General features: G+C 40.4%; 3 protein-coding genes across 3 annotated transcripts; 1 reads left to right on the top strand and 2 right to left on the bottom strand.

Annotated features, from left to right (window-relative positions):
• Positions 1-424: 424 nt before the first annotated feature.
• Positions 425-3,724, top strand: LOC118427433 (UDP-glucuronic acid decarboxylase 1-like; the record flags this gene model as incomplete). The annotated part of the gene is given in 6 exon segments (XM_035837232.1): positions 425-527; positions 923-966; positions 1,458-1,518; positions 1,814-1,871; positions 2,220-2,320; positions 2,885-3,724. Coding segments are annotated over 6 exon segments (478 nt in total), but the record flags the coding sequence as incomplete, so codon positions are not given.
• Positions 3,725-5,484: 1,760 nt separating this feature from the next.
• LOC118427691 lies at positions 5,485-7,948 on the bottom strand. Its single transcript, XM_035837589.1, has 4 exons — positions 7,616-7,948; positions 6,755-6,923; positions 6,126-6,207; positions 5,485-5,733 (listed from the first exon to the last, which is right to left on the bottom strand). The coding sequence occupies exons 1-4, from the start codon at positions 7,759-7,761 to the stop codon at positions 5,555-5,557; spliced, it is 576 nt and encodes a 191-aa protein (XP_035693482.1). The 5' UTR covers positions 7,762-7,948; the 3' UTR covers positions 5,485-5,554.
• A 1,223-nt stretch (positions 7,949-9,171) lies between these two features.
• On the bottom strand, positions 9,172-17,893 carry LOC118427512. Its single transcript, XM_035837349.1, has 3 exons — positions 17,878-17,893; positions 13,595-13,703; positions 9,172-13,062 (listed from the first exon to the last, which is right to left on the bottom strand). Exons 1-3 carry the CDS (start codon positions 17,888-17,890, stop codon positions 10,491-10,493), a joined length of 2,694 nt encoding a protein of 897 aa, XP_035693242.1. The 5' UTR covers positions 17,891-17,893; the 3' UTR covers positions 9,172-10,490.
• Positions 17,894-18,674: the final 781 nt, after the last annotated feature.

The raw sequence follows: 18,674 nt of genomic DNA, 5'->3' as shown, positions 1-18,674 counted from the left end.
TCATAGCTAGCACTTCAACTAGATCTCTTCAGTGTCACTGACGAAAGATAAAGGATGTTATCCGAAATGCCTGTCGACCGTTTCCAAAATCATGTCCAGTTGCTTGAGTAATTGCTATTTGCAGGTGCATCTTACTACCTGGATGTCAAACCTTCATCAATGTAGAATCAAGATGATTGTGAATTAGCACTAAGGAATGAGAATCATTTTCAAGTTCATAAAAGAAAGTGTATCAAGAGGTAATGCAGAGTCAGAGCATCAATTGTGCTGTATAATAAAAAAAACAATAATTATTGCAGTAGAAGGGGGAGGGTGAACAATACAAAAAAATGTAAAAACATTTTTCATTTTTCCAACAACATCATGTCCTAGAGATCTATTTCTAAGGATGATGCAACATTTTTCAGGAGCATGTTCAGGTCAGGGTGGCCAGAATATTCAACACCTTTGGTCCCAGGATGCACATGAGTGACGGCAGGGTCGTCAGTAACTTCATCTTACAGTCGCTGCAGGACCAGCCAATCACAGTTAGTATACAATTATAATTACTTTTATTTTTAGTAAATACACATTGTTAGAGGAAGTTTTGAAATATAAAGGTTTAAAGAGAAATTTTGATGTAACACTTGTTACCTCCATGAAAAATGGATGTATTGTTGTGTCTGTGTGTGTTTGTGTGTGCGTGCATGCGTGTGTGCGTGCGTGACCGTGTGTATTTGTCTGTACTTTCAGATATTTGTGGTCAGCATTGCTTAGGAACTTTGCCATGGATTGTAATGATACTTGGTATGTGGGTAGGTGTTGGGAAGACAATGGTCAAGATGATTATGAGACCTTGGAGTGTGACCTACTACTATAGTAGTTGATTCTGTGTACTGTAATGAAAATACAACCTTTCTAATCTATTGGTCCATTCATACAGGTTTTTGGGGCAGGGAAGCAGACAAGATCATTCCAATATGTCAGGTGAGTGTTGGATAATGTAAAAGGATAGATCTTTGATAGAAAATAAACTACTAGGTAACATTCAGTTTCCCAATATGCCAGTTGGGTCTGAAGAGGTTGTTTTTCCTGAAAGTTGATGAACAATATTTACTTCTATCACTGGCATCGTTGGAAACTACTGTTAATTTGATCCTAACTTTACATGTAGTTTGTTAGGCCCGTAAGATACAAAGCATAATGCTACACTGTAGGTGATGTTTAGTTCAGTTATGTTACATGTACATTGACTCTGCATTAGTGATTGTCCTGTGTGAACTTGGCTCTCATAAGCACCCTTAATGTACCATTCTGTGTATGCTTAAAGCTCCTTTATACGAGTAACCAGTAAACCCTTTTCACTCGTTTTTTTTTTTGGTCTGTTTGTTTGTTTGTGGTTGAAGGTACATGTAGAGGTGCACAACTGTATGTACAATGTAGTTCTCAATGTTCCACTTTTCTATGTCCCCTCCCAGTGACCTGGTGAATGGGTTGGTGATGCTGATGAACAGTAACATTTCCACACCTGTCAATCTGGTAACTCTTCTCTACTTTTCTTTGTTTGAGAAGTAGGCATTTGATGCAATTATTGTACTAGACTTGTATGTAGTCGTGTACAACTTACCTCACAAAATAGCGTATAATTATGTGTCTTGTTGACAGAATTAAGAAAATGGACAATGAATGTCAAGTACTCCAAAAGTTTAAATTATGATGTACTTTTTATGTGGAAAGTCAAGATATAAGAATATGATGCTCAATAGAAACTGCCCATTTTAGGGACAGTAACATGTACAATAGTCATGTATGTTTATTTCTATTTTCATTACAGGGTAACCCAGAAGAACACTCCATATTGGAGTTTGCAACAATAATCAAGAACTTGGTTGGTGAGTTGGTTGATTGTTTCAACTTGGTCAGTGTTCTTGTTTTAGTACCATTTATACATGTACATGTAAAGACTAGTACATTATTGTGCATGCATTCAGTAAATATGATAGTCTAGAATATAATGTATGTACATTGTATTCCCCACTTCATGGCTTTTCTTTCTATTTCTTTGAAGCATTGCACATGTAACAACAGGGACCAATTAATAAAAGACAATTTAGTTATTTCTCTCATGTTGTTTGTAAAGATTAACACAACAACCAACCCGACAAAGGTGAAAATAAACCTGTTATGTAGATTGCAGTGTACATGTAACTCCTGCTGAATTTGCTGGTATTTTTTCTCAGGTTGCAAAAGTGATATTGTACATGTAAAGGAGCAGGAAGACGACCCCCAGCGGAGAAAACCTGACATCACAAAAGCTATGGGCATGGGGTGGCAACCAAAGGTACTACTGCTGTATTTTTTTTAAGGATAAATTTTGGTTTGAATTTTCTAACTGCATGTTATACAGAATCTGATGATTTAAAGTCTTTCAGAATATTACGCAGCTTCTAAAAGTTCTGGTAGCCTGGGTACTATCTTCCATGGTAACTGCTGGGTCAAGCAAAAAAAACTCTGGTTACTACAGAGGTTGGTACCCAGCCTTAATATGTGCTGGCATTTTTAAGTTGTGTAAACCTTGTGTTTGATGACAATGAATGAACTATTGAACTATTTATTTCTGAACCAATTAATCAACTATTATTTATTTGATTACTAAACTTGTGGCAAGGAAGAAGATGACAATCTGTTACTGTGTATTTTCAAGTTAAAAGGGGGAGGATGTAACACATTCAAGTCATCTTGGTTTTGTTCCTCCCCCAGCAAGTTACGTAACAGTGTATTTGGACCTTTTATTTTTATTGCGTGTATTTATAAATGAACCAAGTCAAAAATCAGATCAAGGCTTGAAATTGTCGGTTTTGTTCTCCACATGTTTATAACACAATTCTATTTTTCATGATTCCAGGTTCCAATGATAGAGGGTCTAAACAGGACCATCGAGTACTTCCGTCAGGAACTCTTCCAGTCTTCACACAACCAGAAAATGATCCTCAGACCCGACGACAAGCTTGTATGATCAGTCAACAACAACAATGCAATAATACTGTACGGGAGTAGTTTTAACCTACATGTACATTAAAGAATAGGAACCAAGACCATGATGTGTTCAGCACTTGTATATTAACTGTATTTAATTATCATAATTGTTATTATTAACTAATAATGCCATTGTTCCAAACTGTATGTCCTGACATACATGTAATGTAGGTTCCATTTTTGCATTGAACAGGTCAAATTTGCCCTCTAGATAAGAGGTTATCTGTAATTATATGTTGTGTAACTGTTTTTATTATAACAGCCGTTGCTGTTTTAGGTACAGGTGCACACTTGACTGTACATTATGAGTAAAGAAAGTAAAATGGCTGACAAATTATGATGATCGTAATAAATGTTGGTCAGATTGAGGTCCTTAGCCGCGACGTCGACAATGATTCCGTAAGGTTGAAACTGAAAAATTTATTACTGCTTCCCAAGATTAGTCCTAGACATGGTTTTCAGTTAGGTCAATGATTTACATGTAGACTAATTGCAGTATTAAAACTACATGCACATGTATAAGTACATTTTGTACATGCACGGTAGAGAATATTATACGATTTTATCCACCGTCTGGCTAAGGCTATGTTTATGTTTGAAAATGTTAAACACAGCAATTTTTTTTATTTTCTCAGATTTTGTTGCTGATTCTTATTGTGGGCTTTTCCCTGCACAAGCAGTGATCATATTTATTTCATATTTATATCATGATGATCTCTACGAGGCCATGTGACCACTGGAAAACTTGCCATGTGTACTGGATAACGATTGTTTATTTGCAAAATCATGCCCGAGGGCTAATTGCATACACAGTCTCAAGAACTTACTTTCCGTAGCCACCGAAAGTCATCTTAGAAAGGCAACGTTTTCGTGCCAATGCCTTTTGTCAAACTACTTGGCAAGCTACATGTACTTGCACAGACATTATGATATACTATTAGGCTTGCCCTATAGTATTGTTTGCAAGTAAAAAATGCAGGTTAAACGTGTAATTGTTCAAATTCATACAGCTGATATGCTGATGCAGTTCTATATTCTGATTGGCTCATGGCAGTTCTAAGCTCTGATTGGTTCACGGCAGTTCTAAGTTCTGATTGGCTCCTGACAGAAGAAGAAATAAGAAGGACACACCAGTAAAAACATTTTTTTTTCTCTATCATGGAAAATGAAAGTGGTTATATCGAATCAGTTATTTTCCAAAGACGATTGTGTTGAAGGAATGTATATTAACTATGTTATGAAAAAATCCTGATGGTCTGACTTCATTTCTGTCTTCATGTACAAGATATTACTCTTGAAGAAAGTCTGTGAAAGCAATAATTCTACATAGTTACCAACATTGAATTTAAAAGGCTAAATAATTGTACATTCTTGTAATGTAGATTAATCGCTTATCAATGATACTTAAATTGTGTCCTCAATTTTTATTGGTCCATGGCAGGTCCATATTCCTGATCTTGACCAATGGCTCAGTGTTATTTCCTTGTAAATTGACATTCGTTGAAAAAGGCAATAAAGAAACTGTTCCTGTATCTTGTGTCCATAGATCTACATGTGAAAAAAGTTTTGTGGGTTAAGTTTTATTTGAGTGGTGAAGATGAAAGTGGATCCTTAGTATAGTATCTACCGACCACAACAAATACAGGGGATCCGCCATGCAAATTGATATAGTTCAGGGCCTAAAACTTCAAGATTTTTTTCCTGGTCAAATGGGTAGAAATCCTGGCAGTTTTGAGGTGGGTGTGACAGGGGAGGGTTTCTACTTTGTGATTAGGGCCAAAAAGCTGAGTTTGTGTGGTTTTTAGGGGGTATAAAGTTGGGACTTTTTTGTCCTAGCACATGGCCTCCTCACTGGGTTGTGGTGCGGTTTTGAGGTCATGGGTCAATCTTTCAGTTTCCCGGAAGTTTTCACCGTTAGATTCATGCCGAAATGTGGTTTGTCGGATAGCTGAGATGTCGGGCTTTCATATGAGGGTATGTTTGTGTGCCAGTAACGTCAGAAAGTTGAGTTATTAACAGTTGCTTTCTCCTCTTTTTTGTATAGGGAACCATTGTTTAGAGGCTGCAAATTGAATCACCTGCGGATACCCTACAGCCCGGCTAGATCGAAAACAGCCCGTCCGGGACCTGGTTATACGGTATTCTACTGCAGCTAGGCTTACGTCACATTACCAAACGGGTGACCAGACTAGGCTGTTTGTGGAAACGAAAAATAGAAAATGTGTACGTAAAAGTAAACACAAGTAATGCCCACGTAACTATTTTCTTTACGTCTTATGTAGTTTACTGCCTTTTATATCATACTTTTCGGTCCCAAAAAGCTGCCCGGCCGGGCCCCTGTTTGGAAATGTAGGCTTACTAGTAGTGAGAACTATACTAGAGAGCAAATTTGACATACGTTAAAAAGCAAACATAAATTTGCAATAAAAACAGTTACAGTAGCGAGAGAGCTTAAAAAAAAATTAAAAAAAAAAGGTTTCAAAACCAAGACTTCCTTGTCACGTAATTATAACACGTACAGTGTTATAATTACGTGTGTTTATGGCCTGCAAGCATGTATGGTCTGGAAGACGAAGTGACTCTGATAGAAGTCTGTCTGATGCTCGAACAGAGGCCCGATTTCCGTCCTGTTGTTACACACGAAGTAGATGGAGGAGTGGTACCGCTGCAGACGACTTCCGTCAACCAGGTCGCCATGGTAATACAGCAGGTGCACACCTGGGAGAGATAGAACGTGAAGGTCTTAGCATGACGCTAGTTCATCTTTATCCGCGGGGTAACCTATATCCATTGTATGTAAAAAAAACGTGGACAGACGGATGCTTCATCATTTACAAAATACACATGATCCAACAACTTTATATCCCTAAATACCTTGTCTTCAAAAGCAACGGATATAGGTTACCCGTGCGAAAAATCGTGAACTAGCTTTACATGTAATATTACATTTTGTAAATTTCTACGAAAAAGGATCAGCAACAGATTGTAGTAATAATAGGTGTCAGATATACGTAAGATGATAGTTGATGTCACTGGCTCATTCGATGTGTAGAAAGCAACAAGGCCGCCTATTGAGGTACAGCGGAATTGCACTTCGCTGCAGTACTCACCGTCGTTCCTCGGCAGTGGGTTGATCTCAAATATGGCGGCATCAATGTTCCCAAGGGAGGCACAGTGTAGACCAATATCGACCTGGTGAGGGAAAAAACATTATCTTTTGATCTCTATAAAGCATAAAGTCCACTTCTTATGGAACACAAAATGGCCCAACATTACACTTTGAACGTGCACCTTTGCCCATTTAACGTTTGGCCAGTGATGACAGATTAGCGCATTGTCTGCAGTACCAAGGTCATTCACCAGGAGGCCAAAAAATTATTCTTGACCTTCATGTCCATAACATCTACCAACATTCCAATACCATGATAATCTAATCAAGAGGATACACACACAAACGCACACTTATTACACAAACACACACTCTCAAATACGCATACATAAACACGCACACATACGCTCAAACGCGCACATACACACACATACTAAAACACGCACACATACTCAAACACGCACACATAACACACATTCAAGATCATTTCAAACACGCACACATACACACGACACACACACTCAAACACACACAAACACGCGCACACAGTGTGACACACACAGACGGAGCCCAAAACTAGTCCACCAATTTTTACTCAAAAACTCATCTCGGTTCGTTTCAACGCCTTACCCTGAAGATCGGCGAGCTGCCCTTACAGCCCTGCGGCGGGTTGGTGACGTTCCGGCAGATCTGCAGGTGGTAGGTGTACTTAGACTCGGTCAGGCCGCTCTCCTCGGGGGACAGGATGTTGTAGCCGTTGATATTGTAGGACCGGGTATCAAATACATACGCACCATTCCTGTGGATAGTATGTGTCAGAATGACCACCAATATCTAACAAAACAGATCTGTGTACAGATCTATGTATATATATATATAACGTTATACATATACATGCATGTATCTGTAAATGAATGGTCCACATTAAAGTTGTCCGTGTCTAAAGAGCCTGGATAGTTGTTCAATGAACATTTAGTTGTAGAATTAAGATTCCCAATTAGTCATACATAGTTATCAGTCATAGGCAATAGAATAGTCTGTGTAACTCAAAGTCCACTGTCCGAAGCTATAATTAGAATTTCCCCTCACCGCTAGGTGCCGCAATGTAGAGCGGGTCATATTAAAATCAGGCAAGCAGTAGACAAGGAGGGGGGGGGCAAAATCGACCTTGACCTTCGTCTTCCCAACCCTACCCACATACCAAATATACCTGAGGTTCTGAAATTATGCTGACCATAAATATCCGGAAACAAAAGCACATGGACATACACAGAGACACACAAACACATCCAAAACAAAACATCCATCAATATTATTCATGGAGGTAATGGTTTCTAAAAATGTTACGTTACTTGTTAAGATAAAGGGTACAAGGTACGTTGTTTCTTGTTATGCTGCTTATTCTTGTTATAATCAGCAATGAGGTAATGTTTGACAGGTATTCCTGTTTGATATTGGGTGGAAATAGACAGCATGAAATGTAGTACTCACTTTGCTATGAGCGGAGAGAGATCATACACATTCCCGTCTGCTCCAGTGTAGCGGCAGTTCTCTATGTCAGATACGGGTACTACCGAACTCACGCCCACCACCAATGATACACACACAACGACAACAGCTATGCCATTCAACATCATGTCAAAAATATAATACTGGACTGACTTCGTGAAAGAAACAACAACCTGTCCTAGCGGGGGATTTAATTTTTTAGTGATTGTTTTGTGGGTATAAAGGTAAAAGGTTGACGTTCAGTAAACAGAACTGTTGATCAGACTAGTTGAGCTTTGATCATCATTGTGTAGGCCCTTGTTACCTTTGCCAAGAAGGTTGTGTTTTCGGTAGCGTTTGTTTGTGGAAGCATTGTCAAAGCATTTCTTAAGATAGATTGTGTACGTCTGCTATTTCGGTAGAGTAGATGATAAACAAATAACATCGAGCAGATTAAAATTGGACTGAGCAGAGCACTTTGGACTAATGCTTGTAGCCTTTCACAGACTACACCTATATATCAGATATTTTGTGAAAATGTATATTGAAAGGTAATTAATATGTAGAATGCAATTAGATGTCTCCAGGAACAAAGTCAATTCTGCAGAATTCTGGGAACCTGAGCCAGAATTCTGCAGAATTCTGGGAACCTTTATAGCCAGAATTCTGGGAACCTTTGTTCCTGGAGACATCTAATTGCATTCTACATATTAATTACCTTTCAATATACATTTTCACAAAATATCTGATATATAGGTGTAGTCTGTAAAAGGCTACAAGCATTAGTCCAAAGTGCTCTGCTCAGTCCAATTTTAATCTGCTCGATGTTAAATATAATTTATGCAAATGAGAACCTTTTTTGGATACACAATGAAAAACACACAAAATACTTCAGTTGTAAAACGTTTGGCGAAAGTATGAGGTCGTGGAACTCTAGTTGATACAGAGTCATGAGGACTCTACTTTTTTTTTTATTCAGATGTTTACTCGTTTGTCTTATGGTTTGTTTTGTTTTCTTTTGTTTGGATTCGTTTGGGCTCAATTACTTACCATAATTGAAGTCATTTGCTACTCGTGTTGATCGTGAAGCATTTTGCCACAATCCAAAAAGCTAGAATACTGGTATATCTTTTTGTTTAAAGAACTGATGGAAAGCATCAATGATCCTGTCAATAAGCCGCAGTGATGCAGTGATTTCATGGATGAGAAAAATGTATCCTAACACAAGCTGCAATTGTTCATGTTATTTCTTAATTGCAAGTCAAATATGAACGGGACACATGGTAATACCTGCACCTGCAATCTTCCTCTTAAGAAAAGAACAACTAGAGTTCCACAACCCCATACAAATGCCAAGTAATTTGTCTAATTGAATTGAAAACGAGTATCTTATTAGCATGATTGATACGAAATCATTATCTCCCTTTTTCCAAATCCCATATGCTGTGATTGAAATCATTTCTCCATTGTTTCTTTGAAACCAAGTTACATAATGTAATGTCATGAGTATGGCGTTTCCGTCATTTAGCACTAGATAAAGATAACAAACATTAACAGAATCAATGTTACATTTTTTAATAAAAGAAAATAGTTGTAACAACGAATATAGTTCAGTCTCAACATAAATGTAACATTTGGTAGAACATTGTAAATAGTACCATGGGTGAAAACAAATGTATCAACTAAATGCAAGGTGGTTAGTTGTTAATATTGTAACAAATTGGCACAACAAGGCCAGAAAACTACATAATGGCTACCTTTCAATATTATGTGTTAGAAGAGTTTAGATCCACATAACCACAAGTTTACATATTGAGTAAAAAAGTAGAAATGTTAAAATGCAAAACTTGTTTTCTGTCTGTCCTATATTCTATCTCAGAAAATGTCAAAACAATTCTCTATGTAGATCTGCTATAATATAATAAAGTAGTCAGTCACAAAGCAGTCACATTGTTCATGACATGAGAACAAGTCTGATGCAAATATTTTGGAAATCAGAAAACGTGTGAAACTTTGGAATGTTATGAAAAAATATCACACTGTGTTGAATAGTCTTGCTTCTGCTTTCCCTTCAAGTATGTGGTTCAAATTTAACACAAAGTCACTTACAAAATGTCAGCTAAAATCAGAAGTTAGGTCAATTTGTCATCCTTTTGTTTTATGATTTCTTTTTTGCTAATAAATGGACCTGTGTTGTGGTTTCTCATTCAAAATCAACTTTAAGAATCTTGGATATAACCAGTCAGTAATTGTGCCATGATCTAGACTGTGTAAAATATTCATTTTGGTTGTTAACAGCAAAGTCATCTTGTCAACTGATAAATGCTTATTACAACATGTATATGCATTTAAGGCTGCCATCTGCAGCCTCTTGTAACTTGCAATGGTTCTAACATTTCTGTATCATCCTTGACTACATTAACACACTGTAACTAAGGAATGTACTGAGTCTGAATTTTGGTAATGACAAAGTCTTCTCTGAGTTCTTAAGTCTGCATTGATTATGAACCTTATCCTGCTGAGAATGTTTTACCAATCCCCCCTAAGCTTGTGAAAGCTGATCAGTAAAACTAGACCTAATCTGTGCTGCTGCAGTACTGTGGTTTGCTGCAGTATGCCGCATATATGTGAGAACACCAAACCTGTATAGATACTGGACCCACATGCAGGCATTGTATATATCCATCCCGTATACTATATACAGGCTCAGCAGGACAAGGGTTAAGATTTTCTGGAATCAGTGCAGAAAGTATACACTACAGTTAGCAAGACATTACTCTTGATTTTGGGGTTGGTGAAGTCCTATGCCACACTTTTGTTTCTTCTTCTTTTGCTTTGTTCCTGTTTCAACACCCCTAGATCTTTCTCAATCTGTCGGTTAACCAAATCTCATAGGCCCACACGCAAAGATATGAGGAGCATCTGCTTTTACGTGAGCCTCCAGTATGATCTTGTCATCCTTAATGTATCCTTTTTGTGGATCGCACACTTCGTGCCACGGCATGAATTTGTCGAATCCACACTGATACTCATCATTGTAGAAGACATTCTCTAACTGCATACTATGAATCTGTGCATCGGACGTCTGCGGTATCAAACGAAACTCAACTGATGTATGACAAGACCACTTGCTGTTGGTGTCGGCGTCGCAGACTAGTTGGACAGCAAGGCTCTTGTTGTTGGGCAGCTGGCTGTCAGGATCATGATTGGCCCAAGCCCCTATCCTCCAGGGCAGATTGCGGATGAATGCTATAGGACTGTGTTTCCATGTCTTGACCGTAAACGTACTAAAGTTTTCCACAGTGAAACGAAAAGTTGCCTCAGCTCGTGACTCATCCTCTTTGTCCACCACCTTCTCTAGTACCTCTTCGCTGAAAAGGTTGCCAATGATGAGTTCCTTCATGCCACGAGGAACATTTGCCTTCACATAAGCTTCCAGAATAACCGTGTCATCTTTGATGTATCCCTTTATTGGATTACATACCTCATCCCAAGGTATGAAGTCTGGGAACCCCCAGTTGTAGCTATCACAGTAGAAGACATGTTCAAACTCTACTTTGAGCACCTCCACGCCTTCCTTCTGAGGAATCAACCGGAGCTCAACTGATGCCCTGCAGGACCACACACTTACAGAGTCGGCATGGCACTGCAGGTAGACTCCAAGAGTCTTACTGTTGGATTCCTGGTTGTCTTCAGGATAAACTGCTATTTTCCATGGTAGGTTTCGGATGAACACTGTAGGACTGACCTTGCTTCTCATGACCTTGCTGAAGTTCTTCACCGTGAAACGAAACGTTGCCTCAGGCTGCGAGGTGTGTCCTCCCTCGGTTTTCTCCTGCATTTCTTCATCGTCAATGCTGGAAAGGATGAGTTCCTTCTCACCACGAGGAGCTTCTGCTTTCACGTAAGCCTCAAGTATTATCTTGTCATCCTTGATATATCCCTTCTGTGGGTCACACACCTCATGCCATGGCATAAAGTTTGGGAACCCGCATTCTCTCTCTTGCTTGTAAAAGATGTGCTCAGACTCTTTTTGATATGTCGCTACTCCTATCTTCTGTGGTATCAACCGAAATTCCACCGAAGCACGGCAGGACCACAAGCCTTTGGAGTCTGCGTCGGACTTCAAGTAAAAGCAAAGAGTCTTAGTGTTTGCTAGCTGGCTGTTTGGTGTTTGTTCATTCCCTGCCACTATCATCCAAGGCAGGTTTTGGATGATTGTTGCAGGACTAAGCTTAATATCCTCGACTTTGCTGAAGTCCTCAATCGTGAAACGAAAGGTTGCCTCAGCTCGCGACTCTTCTTCCTCCAGCACTTCCTTATCCACAACGTTGCCAAGAATAACTCCTTTCTCTTTCCTTGGATCAAACATGACGTAGCTGATGTCGTCAGGAATGTCTGGGGATGGACCATCCAGCAGAGACTCTAGCCGTGCTGTGACATCAGAGTACATGTTCAGGACATCAAAGTCACTGCCATGTTCAACAACCTTCTGTGAGAATTCCACTGTGCTGGACAGACAACCTAAAGAGCTCTCAACACTGTCTGCTGTAGCAGAGAGCTGCTTGGAACGGGTTGCTGTGATGGAGGCTAACTTTTCTTTTAGTTCAGTCTGCTTGCTCCTGATGTACTGCTTGATCTTTTCCTCTGCAGCTGCATCAATATCATCTTCAGCTTTCTTACTCCTCGTGTCCAATTCAGCTTGCTTCTTGGCTACAGTGCTTGCCTTGTCTTGGTATTCTGCTATCTTCTGCCTGGCTGCTTCCAGTTTTCCCTTGATCTCTTCCCGGACACTACCAGCTGCATCTGGCAGGTACATATACTTGTGATCCTTGTGCTGCAGTACCCAACAATCTCGGCAGATGGGGTGCTTGCACGTCTCACAGTAGAACTTCAACTTTTCGTCGTCATGTTTTGGACATGTTGGCAGTGATTTTGACTTGAGCGATCCCGCCTTCGTGATCAGCTGCTTTTTCAGCTCCGCCACGCCGATGACTTCATGACTGCGGGTACGTTTGGCACGGTGGTGGGCACATGCACATTCATCACACAAGAACTCTTCACAGACGACACAGCCTTGGCTAGCCACTTCTTCCTCACAGACATCACACTGCACTTTGCCATCCTCCTTGCTAACCAAAGTCTTATGGGTCTGAACTGTGTCACTCAAGCTTTGGACAAAGAAGTTGTTTTTGAAACTGGGAACTCCACCTTTGGGAAGCACAGTTTCCGTCCGACATGTGGGACAAGAAAACTTGCTCTTCACCTTATCTTGTGCAACAAACTTCTTCAGACAGCCCTCACAGAAGGTGTGAAGACACGGCAGCACTCTGGGATCTTTAAAGGGCTCCAGACAGATTGTACACTCAAGAAAGTCATCCGAAATCTTACTGAGTATGGCATCTGTCATTGTTTCTTCTTTTGAATCTGCATCTTTTGTGGAACTTTTCCTGCAACAAAATTATTAAGAAAAGTTAGTTTACTACTTGTAAGATTGACATTATTATAATTCAGTCCTGTTTTCAAGACTGCTATAGTATAGAAAGTATGTGACAAATGCCGGAAATATAGACAAGATGGCCGCCCTAGGACAAGATGGTCGCCCTCGGACAAGATGGCCGCCCTCAAGATGGCCGCCCTCATGTTCGGCAGGAAAACCAAAAGAGGTTTTGCTTTCGCAAACCTTTTAATTAATTAATATAAAATTATGTGGATAAACCAAGCTCAAGTGTGGGTAATAGCCCGTTGATAGCATTCAGGAAACCCAAACGACGTCTTTCTATCGTGTTTTGTTCAGGAATAACGCAAAAAAGTTTAACTGTCGAAGACACAACTTTCTTCGCCCCTCCCCATCCCACGGACACTTTGCGATTTCTACAAATATTCAGCATGCTTCCCCAATATGTTGCAGTATGATAAGGTACATGAATATCCAAACTGCTTCTACGTCAAAATGTGATGAAAATAACGCGAACATCGTACCTTTTCGACATCCTGAGACCTCTCCGATGTGTGCTCAGAGCTCGAAGTAAACTTTTCCCGCCAATTATGCTAATACCGCAGTGAAGGATTCCAGGAAGCATCGAATGGACTACCCCAAGAAGGAAACGTGGAGGGGTTGAAAGGGGAAGGGACCGTCGGTAATCATCTGACACATGGTGTGCATTACACCATTACTACTATAAAATTGATAACGTCCATGTCCAGGTGACATTTCGAAAAGAGAATTCCAATTGTTACTATCATCTTTAACCCCCTCCCTAATGATTTTGTAACAATCCGTTAGGTCATGGGTCACCCACAGATTATTTTCAGGTCTCATAACACAGTATCTTATGTATTTATCCGCGAACCCCGTCCCCAAAAGTAGTTCGGGTTGAACTAGCGCCTCACAGTACTTGTAAAGGCAATAGTTATTCTTCCGTGCAAAAAAGCGAGGTGGAAACTTTGGTGAATGGTAGAGGAATATTGTATAAATGTGTCAATACGTTTTAAATTGGATTACTTTGTTACTTTTCTACAAGGCTTGAAGTGTGCGTTACTTTCATCACTTGAATTCCATAGTAAAAGCCGTGTCGACAAGATAGAAAGTCATCTGAGTACTAAAAATTACTTTGCAACTTTTCTACAAGGCTCGAAAGTGAAGGAAGGTTCGCCTTCGGTAACCGCTAAGCGAACCTTCGGTAACCGCAAAAAGTGGCCCCATACGGTGGAACTTCCAGAATCTTAGACAAAGTGTGCGTTACTTTCATCACTTGAATTCCATAGTAAAAGCCGTGTCGACAAGATAGAAAGTCATCTGAGTACTAAAAATTACTTTGCAACTTTTCTACAAGGCTCGAAAGTGAAGGAAGGTTCGCCTTCGGTAACCGCTAAGCGAACCTTCGGTAACCGCAAAAAGTGGCCCCATACGGTGGAACTTCCAGAATCTTAGACAAAGTGTGCGTTACTTTCATCACTTGAATTCCATAGTAAAAGCCGTGTCGACAAGATAGAAAGTCATCTGAGTACTAAAAATTACTTTGCAACTTTTCTACAAGGCTCGAAAGTGAAGGAAGGTTCGCCTTCGGTAACCGCTAAGCGAACCTTCGGTAACCGCAAAAAGTGGCCCCATACGGTGGAACTTCCAGAATCTTAGACAAAGTGTGCGTTACTTTCATCACTTGAATTCCATAGTAAAAGCCGTGTCGACAAGATAGAAAGTCATCTGAGTACTAAAAATTACTTTGCAACTTTTCTACAAGGCTCGAAAGTGAAGGAAGGTTCGCCTTCGGTAACCGCTAAGCGAACCTTCGGTAACCGCAAAAAGTGGCCCCATACGGTGGAACTTCCAGAATCTTAGACAAAGTGTGCGTTACTTTCATCACTTGAATTCCATAGTAAAAGCCGTGTCGACAAGATAGAAAGTCATCTGAGTACTAAAAATTACTTTGCAACTTTTCTACAAGGCTCGAAAGTGAAGGAAGGTTCGCCTTCGGTAACCGCTAAGCGAACCTTCGGTAACCGCAAAAAGTGGCCCCATACGGTGGAACTTCCAGAATCTTAGACAAAGTGTGCGTTACTTTCATCACTTGAATTCCATAGTAAAAGCCGTGTCGACAAGATAGAAAGTCATCTGAGTACTAAAAATTACTTTGTAACTTTTCTACAAGGCTCGAAAGTGAAGGAAGGTTCGCCTTCGGTAACCGCTAAGCGAACCTTCGGTAACCGCAAAAAGTGGCCCCATACGGTGGAACTTCCAGAATCTTAGACAAAGTGTGCGTTACTTTCATCACTTGAATTCCATAGTAAAAGCCGTGTCGACAAGATAGAAAGTCATCTGAGTACTAAAAATTACTTTGCAACTTTTCTACAAGGCTCGAAAGTGAAGGAAGGTTCGCCTTCGGTAACCGCTAAGCGAACCTTCGGTAACCGCAAAAAGTGGCCCCATACGGTGGAACTTCCAGAATCTTAGACAAAGTGTGCGTTACTTTCATCACTTGAATTCCATAGTAAAAGCCGTGTCGACAAGATAGAAAGTCATCTGAGTACTAAAAATTACTTTGCAACTTTTCTACAAGGCTCGAAAGTGAAGGAAGGTTCGCCTTCGGTAACCGCTAAGCGAACCTTCGGTAACCGCAAAAAGTGGCCCCATACGGTGGAACTTCCAGAATCTTAGACAAAGTGTGCGTTACTTTCATCACTTGAATTCCATAGTAAAAGCCGTGTCGACAAGATAGAAAGTCATCTGAGTACTAAAAATTACTTTGCAACTTTTCTACAAGGCTCGAAAGTGAAGGAAGGTTCGCCTTCGGTAACCGCTAAGCGAACCTTCGGTAACCGCAAAAAGTGGCCCCATACGGTGGAACTTCCAGAATCTTAGACAAAGTGTGCGTTACTTTCATCACTTGAATTCCATAGTAAAAGCCGTGTCGACAAGATAGAAAGTCATCTGAGTACTAAAAATTACTTTGCAACTTTTCTACAAGGCTCGAAAGTGAAGGAAGGTTCGCCTTCGGTAACCGCTAAGCGAACCTTCGGTAACCGCAAAAAGTGGCCCCATACGGTGGAACTTCCAGAATCTTAGACAAAGTGTGCGTTACTTTCATCACTTGAATTCCATAGTAAAAGCCGTGTCGACAAGATAGAAAGTCATCTGAGTACTAAAAATTACTTTGCAACTTTTCTACAAGGCTCGAAAGTGAAGGAAGGTTCGCCTTCGGTAACCGCTAAGCGAACCTTCGGTAACCGCAAAAAGTGGCCCCATACGGTGGAACTTCCAGAATCTTAGACAAAGTGTGCGTTACTTTCATCACTTGAATTCCATAGTAAAAGCCGTGTCGACAAGATAGAAAGTCATCTGAGTACTAAAAATTACTTTGCAACTTTTCTACAAGGCTCGAAAGTGAAGGAAGGTTCGCCTTCGGTAACCGCTAAGCGAACCTTCGGTAACCGCAAAAAGTGGCCCCATACGGTGGAACTTCCAGAATCTTAGACAAAGTGTGCGTTACTTTCATCACTTGAATTCCATAGTAAAAGCCGTGTCGACAAGATAGAAAGTCATCTGAGTACTAAAAATTACTTTGCAACTTTTCTACAAGGCTCGAAAGTGAAGGAAGGTTCGCCTTCGGTAACCGCTAAGCGAACCTTCGGTAACCGCAAAAAGTGGCCCCATACGGTGGAACTTCCAGAATCTTAGACAAAGTGTGCGTTACTTTCATCACTTGAATTCCATAGTAAAAGCCGTGTCGACAAGATAGAAAGTCATCTGAGTACTAAAAATTACTTTGCAACTTTTCTACAAGGCTCGAAAGTGAAGGAAGGTTCGCCTTCGGTAACCGCTAAGCGAACCTTCGGTTACCACAAAAAGTGACCTCATACGATGTACCTTGCAGAATCTTAGACAAAGTTATTTCCATCACTTGAATTCCATAGATAAAGCCGTGTCGAAAAGATAGAAAGCAATTTGAGTACTAAATATTAGTTTGTTACTTTTCTACAAGGTTCGAAAGTGAATGGAGGTTCGCCTTCGGTAACCGCTAAGCGAACCTTCGGTAACCGCAAAAAGTCACCCCCCCATACGATGGGACTTCCAGAATCTAAGACAAAGTTTGCGATACTTCTATCACTCGAATTCCATAGTAAAACCCGTGTCGACAAGGCAGAAAGAAACCTTACAGTGGATGACCATTCACAATTTAGATCCCCCATTGTCATAACTTCCCTTCTCTCATCACTAATTTTGTTCATACATTCATCAATCTTCTTAAAGAAGTCACGATCATCGGATAGAGGACGGTACATGCTGCAGATTACGATTTGCTAACGAGATGGTGGCATGAGTTCAGCCCATACGGGAGAGATATAAAGAGTGACTCCGCCTCCATGCCGAGATCCTCGGTCGTTTTTTTAGTGTATGGATCAATAGAAACAAGAGTGTCAGTGATACTATCATCAAACATAGTCTCAGTAACAGCGACAACGTCAGTTTTGCTACAGTCGAGAAATGCTTCTAGCTGGGCTTTCTTTCTTATCAGACTTCGGATGTTTTGGTGCGCTAACAAAAGTACCTTATGATTAGATTTGACTGGTACATTTCACTACCTGGGAATGATTCCTCGGGGTCTAGAGAAAGAAAGTCAGCATCTACAAGATGTGGCATATTTGGCACAGCAGAGCATTTACGACAAATTCAATTATCTGTCATGTTGTTTACATGAGTTACGAATGCACAAGTGGTGTGAAACCGGATTTCACATAAGTCAGAAAGAAATGCCATTCCCTACCCTTTTCAAACATAGTCCACACGGGAGCCTTGCAGTCCTAGGTCGGGGGTTTGGGGAGACATCGCCAGACAACAGTATGGCCAGGCAGGAGAGCAGATTCAAAACTTGTCTGATTTTCCTTGTTCCATGTGCAGACGGAGTCAGGAGTTTCAGTCCGTACAAACCAGGATTCACATTTGCGCTGCAGGTTTTCAGAGTCATCCAGTTTCCAGTTTCAGGGTCTACTTTGTTTAGAGTCTTTTCCCAGCTGGGAACAGTTGCAGGGCGCGGCAGAACCGCCAGGAGTAACACAATCGCAAACAAAGCCCTGAGGATGCCTAGTACGACCGTGTCCCGCACAACAGTGGAGATAGCTCGAATAGAAACATGCTTTAGACAAAGCTGGACTAGTAACTTACTAAAACATGTCAATGTTACAGATGTTTCAAATATAGAGACGAGTGGTCGAATGTATAATCCAAGATGTATATTTTCTTCCCCTTATCTAACTGTCGAAAACTAACCAAAACAAGACAAAAGGTTAACGTAGACCACGAGTAAATACTTATCGATACAACAGCGAAGAAATCGATCGCGGATGACAAAATTTCAGAGCGATTTACAGAAGATTGGAGGTTATGATTGGTAGGGAATCTTAAATGCAGCCATCTTGGATCACATTGATATGCAAATTGCTGTCTTCAAAGGCGGTGATCAGTTCAATAAAACCGTACATATTTCGTAACCAACAGCAATTGACAAAATACTGTACTCTCCAAGTAGAGGTTAGGCTCCGGCTGTTTTTTCAACGTTTTTTT

Source organism: Branchiostoma floridae, chromosome 12 (genome assembly GCF_000003815.2).
Source record: "Branchiostoma floridae strain S238N-H82 chromosome 12, Bfl_VNyyK, whole genome shotgun sequence".
Lineage (NCBI taxonomy): Eukaryota > Metazoa > Chordata > Leptocardii > Amphioxiformes > Branchiostomatidae > Branchiostoma > Branchiostoma floridae.
The sequence above is the reverse complement of the archived record's forward strand: the minus strand, read 5'-3'. Positions and strand labels throughout refer to the sequence as shown.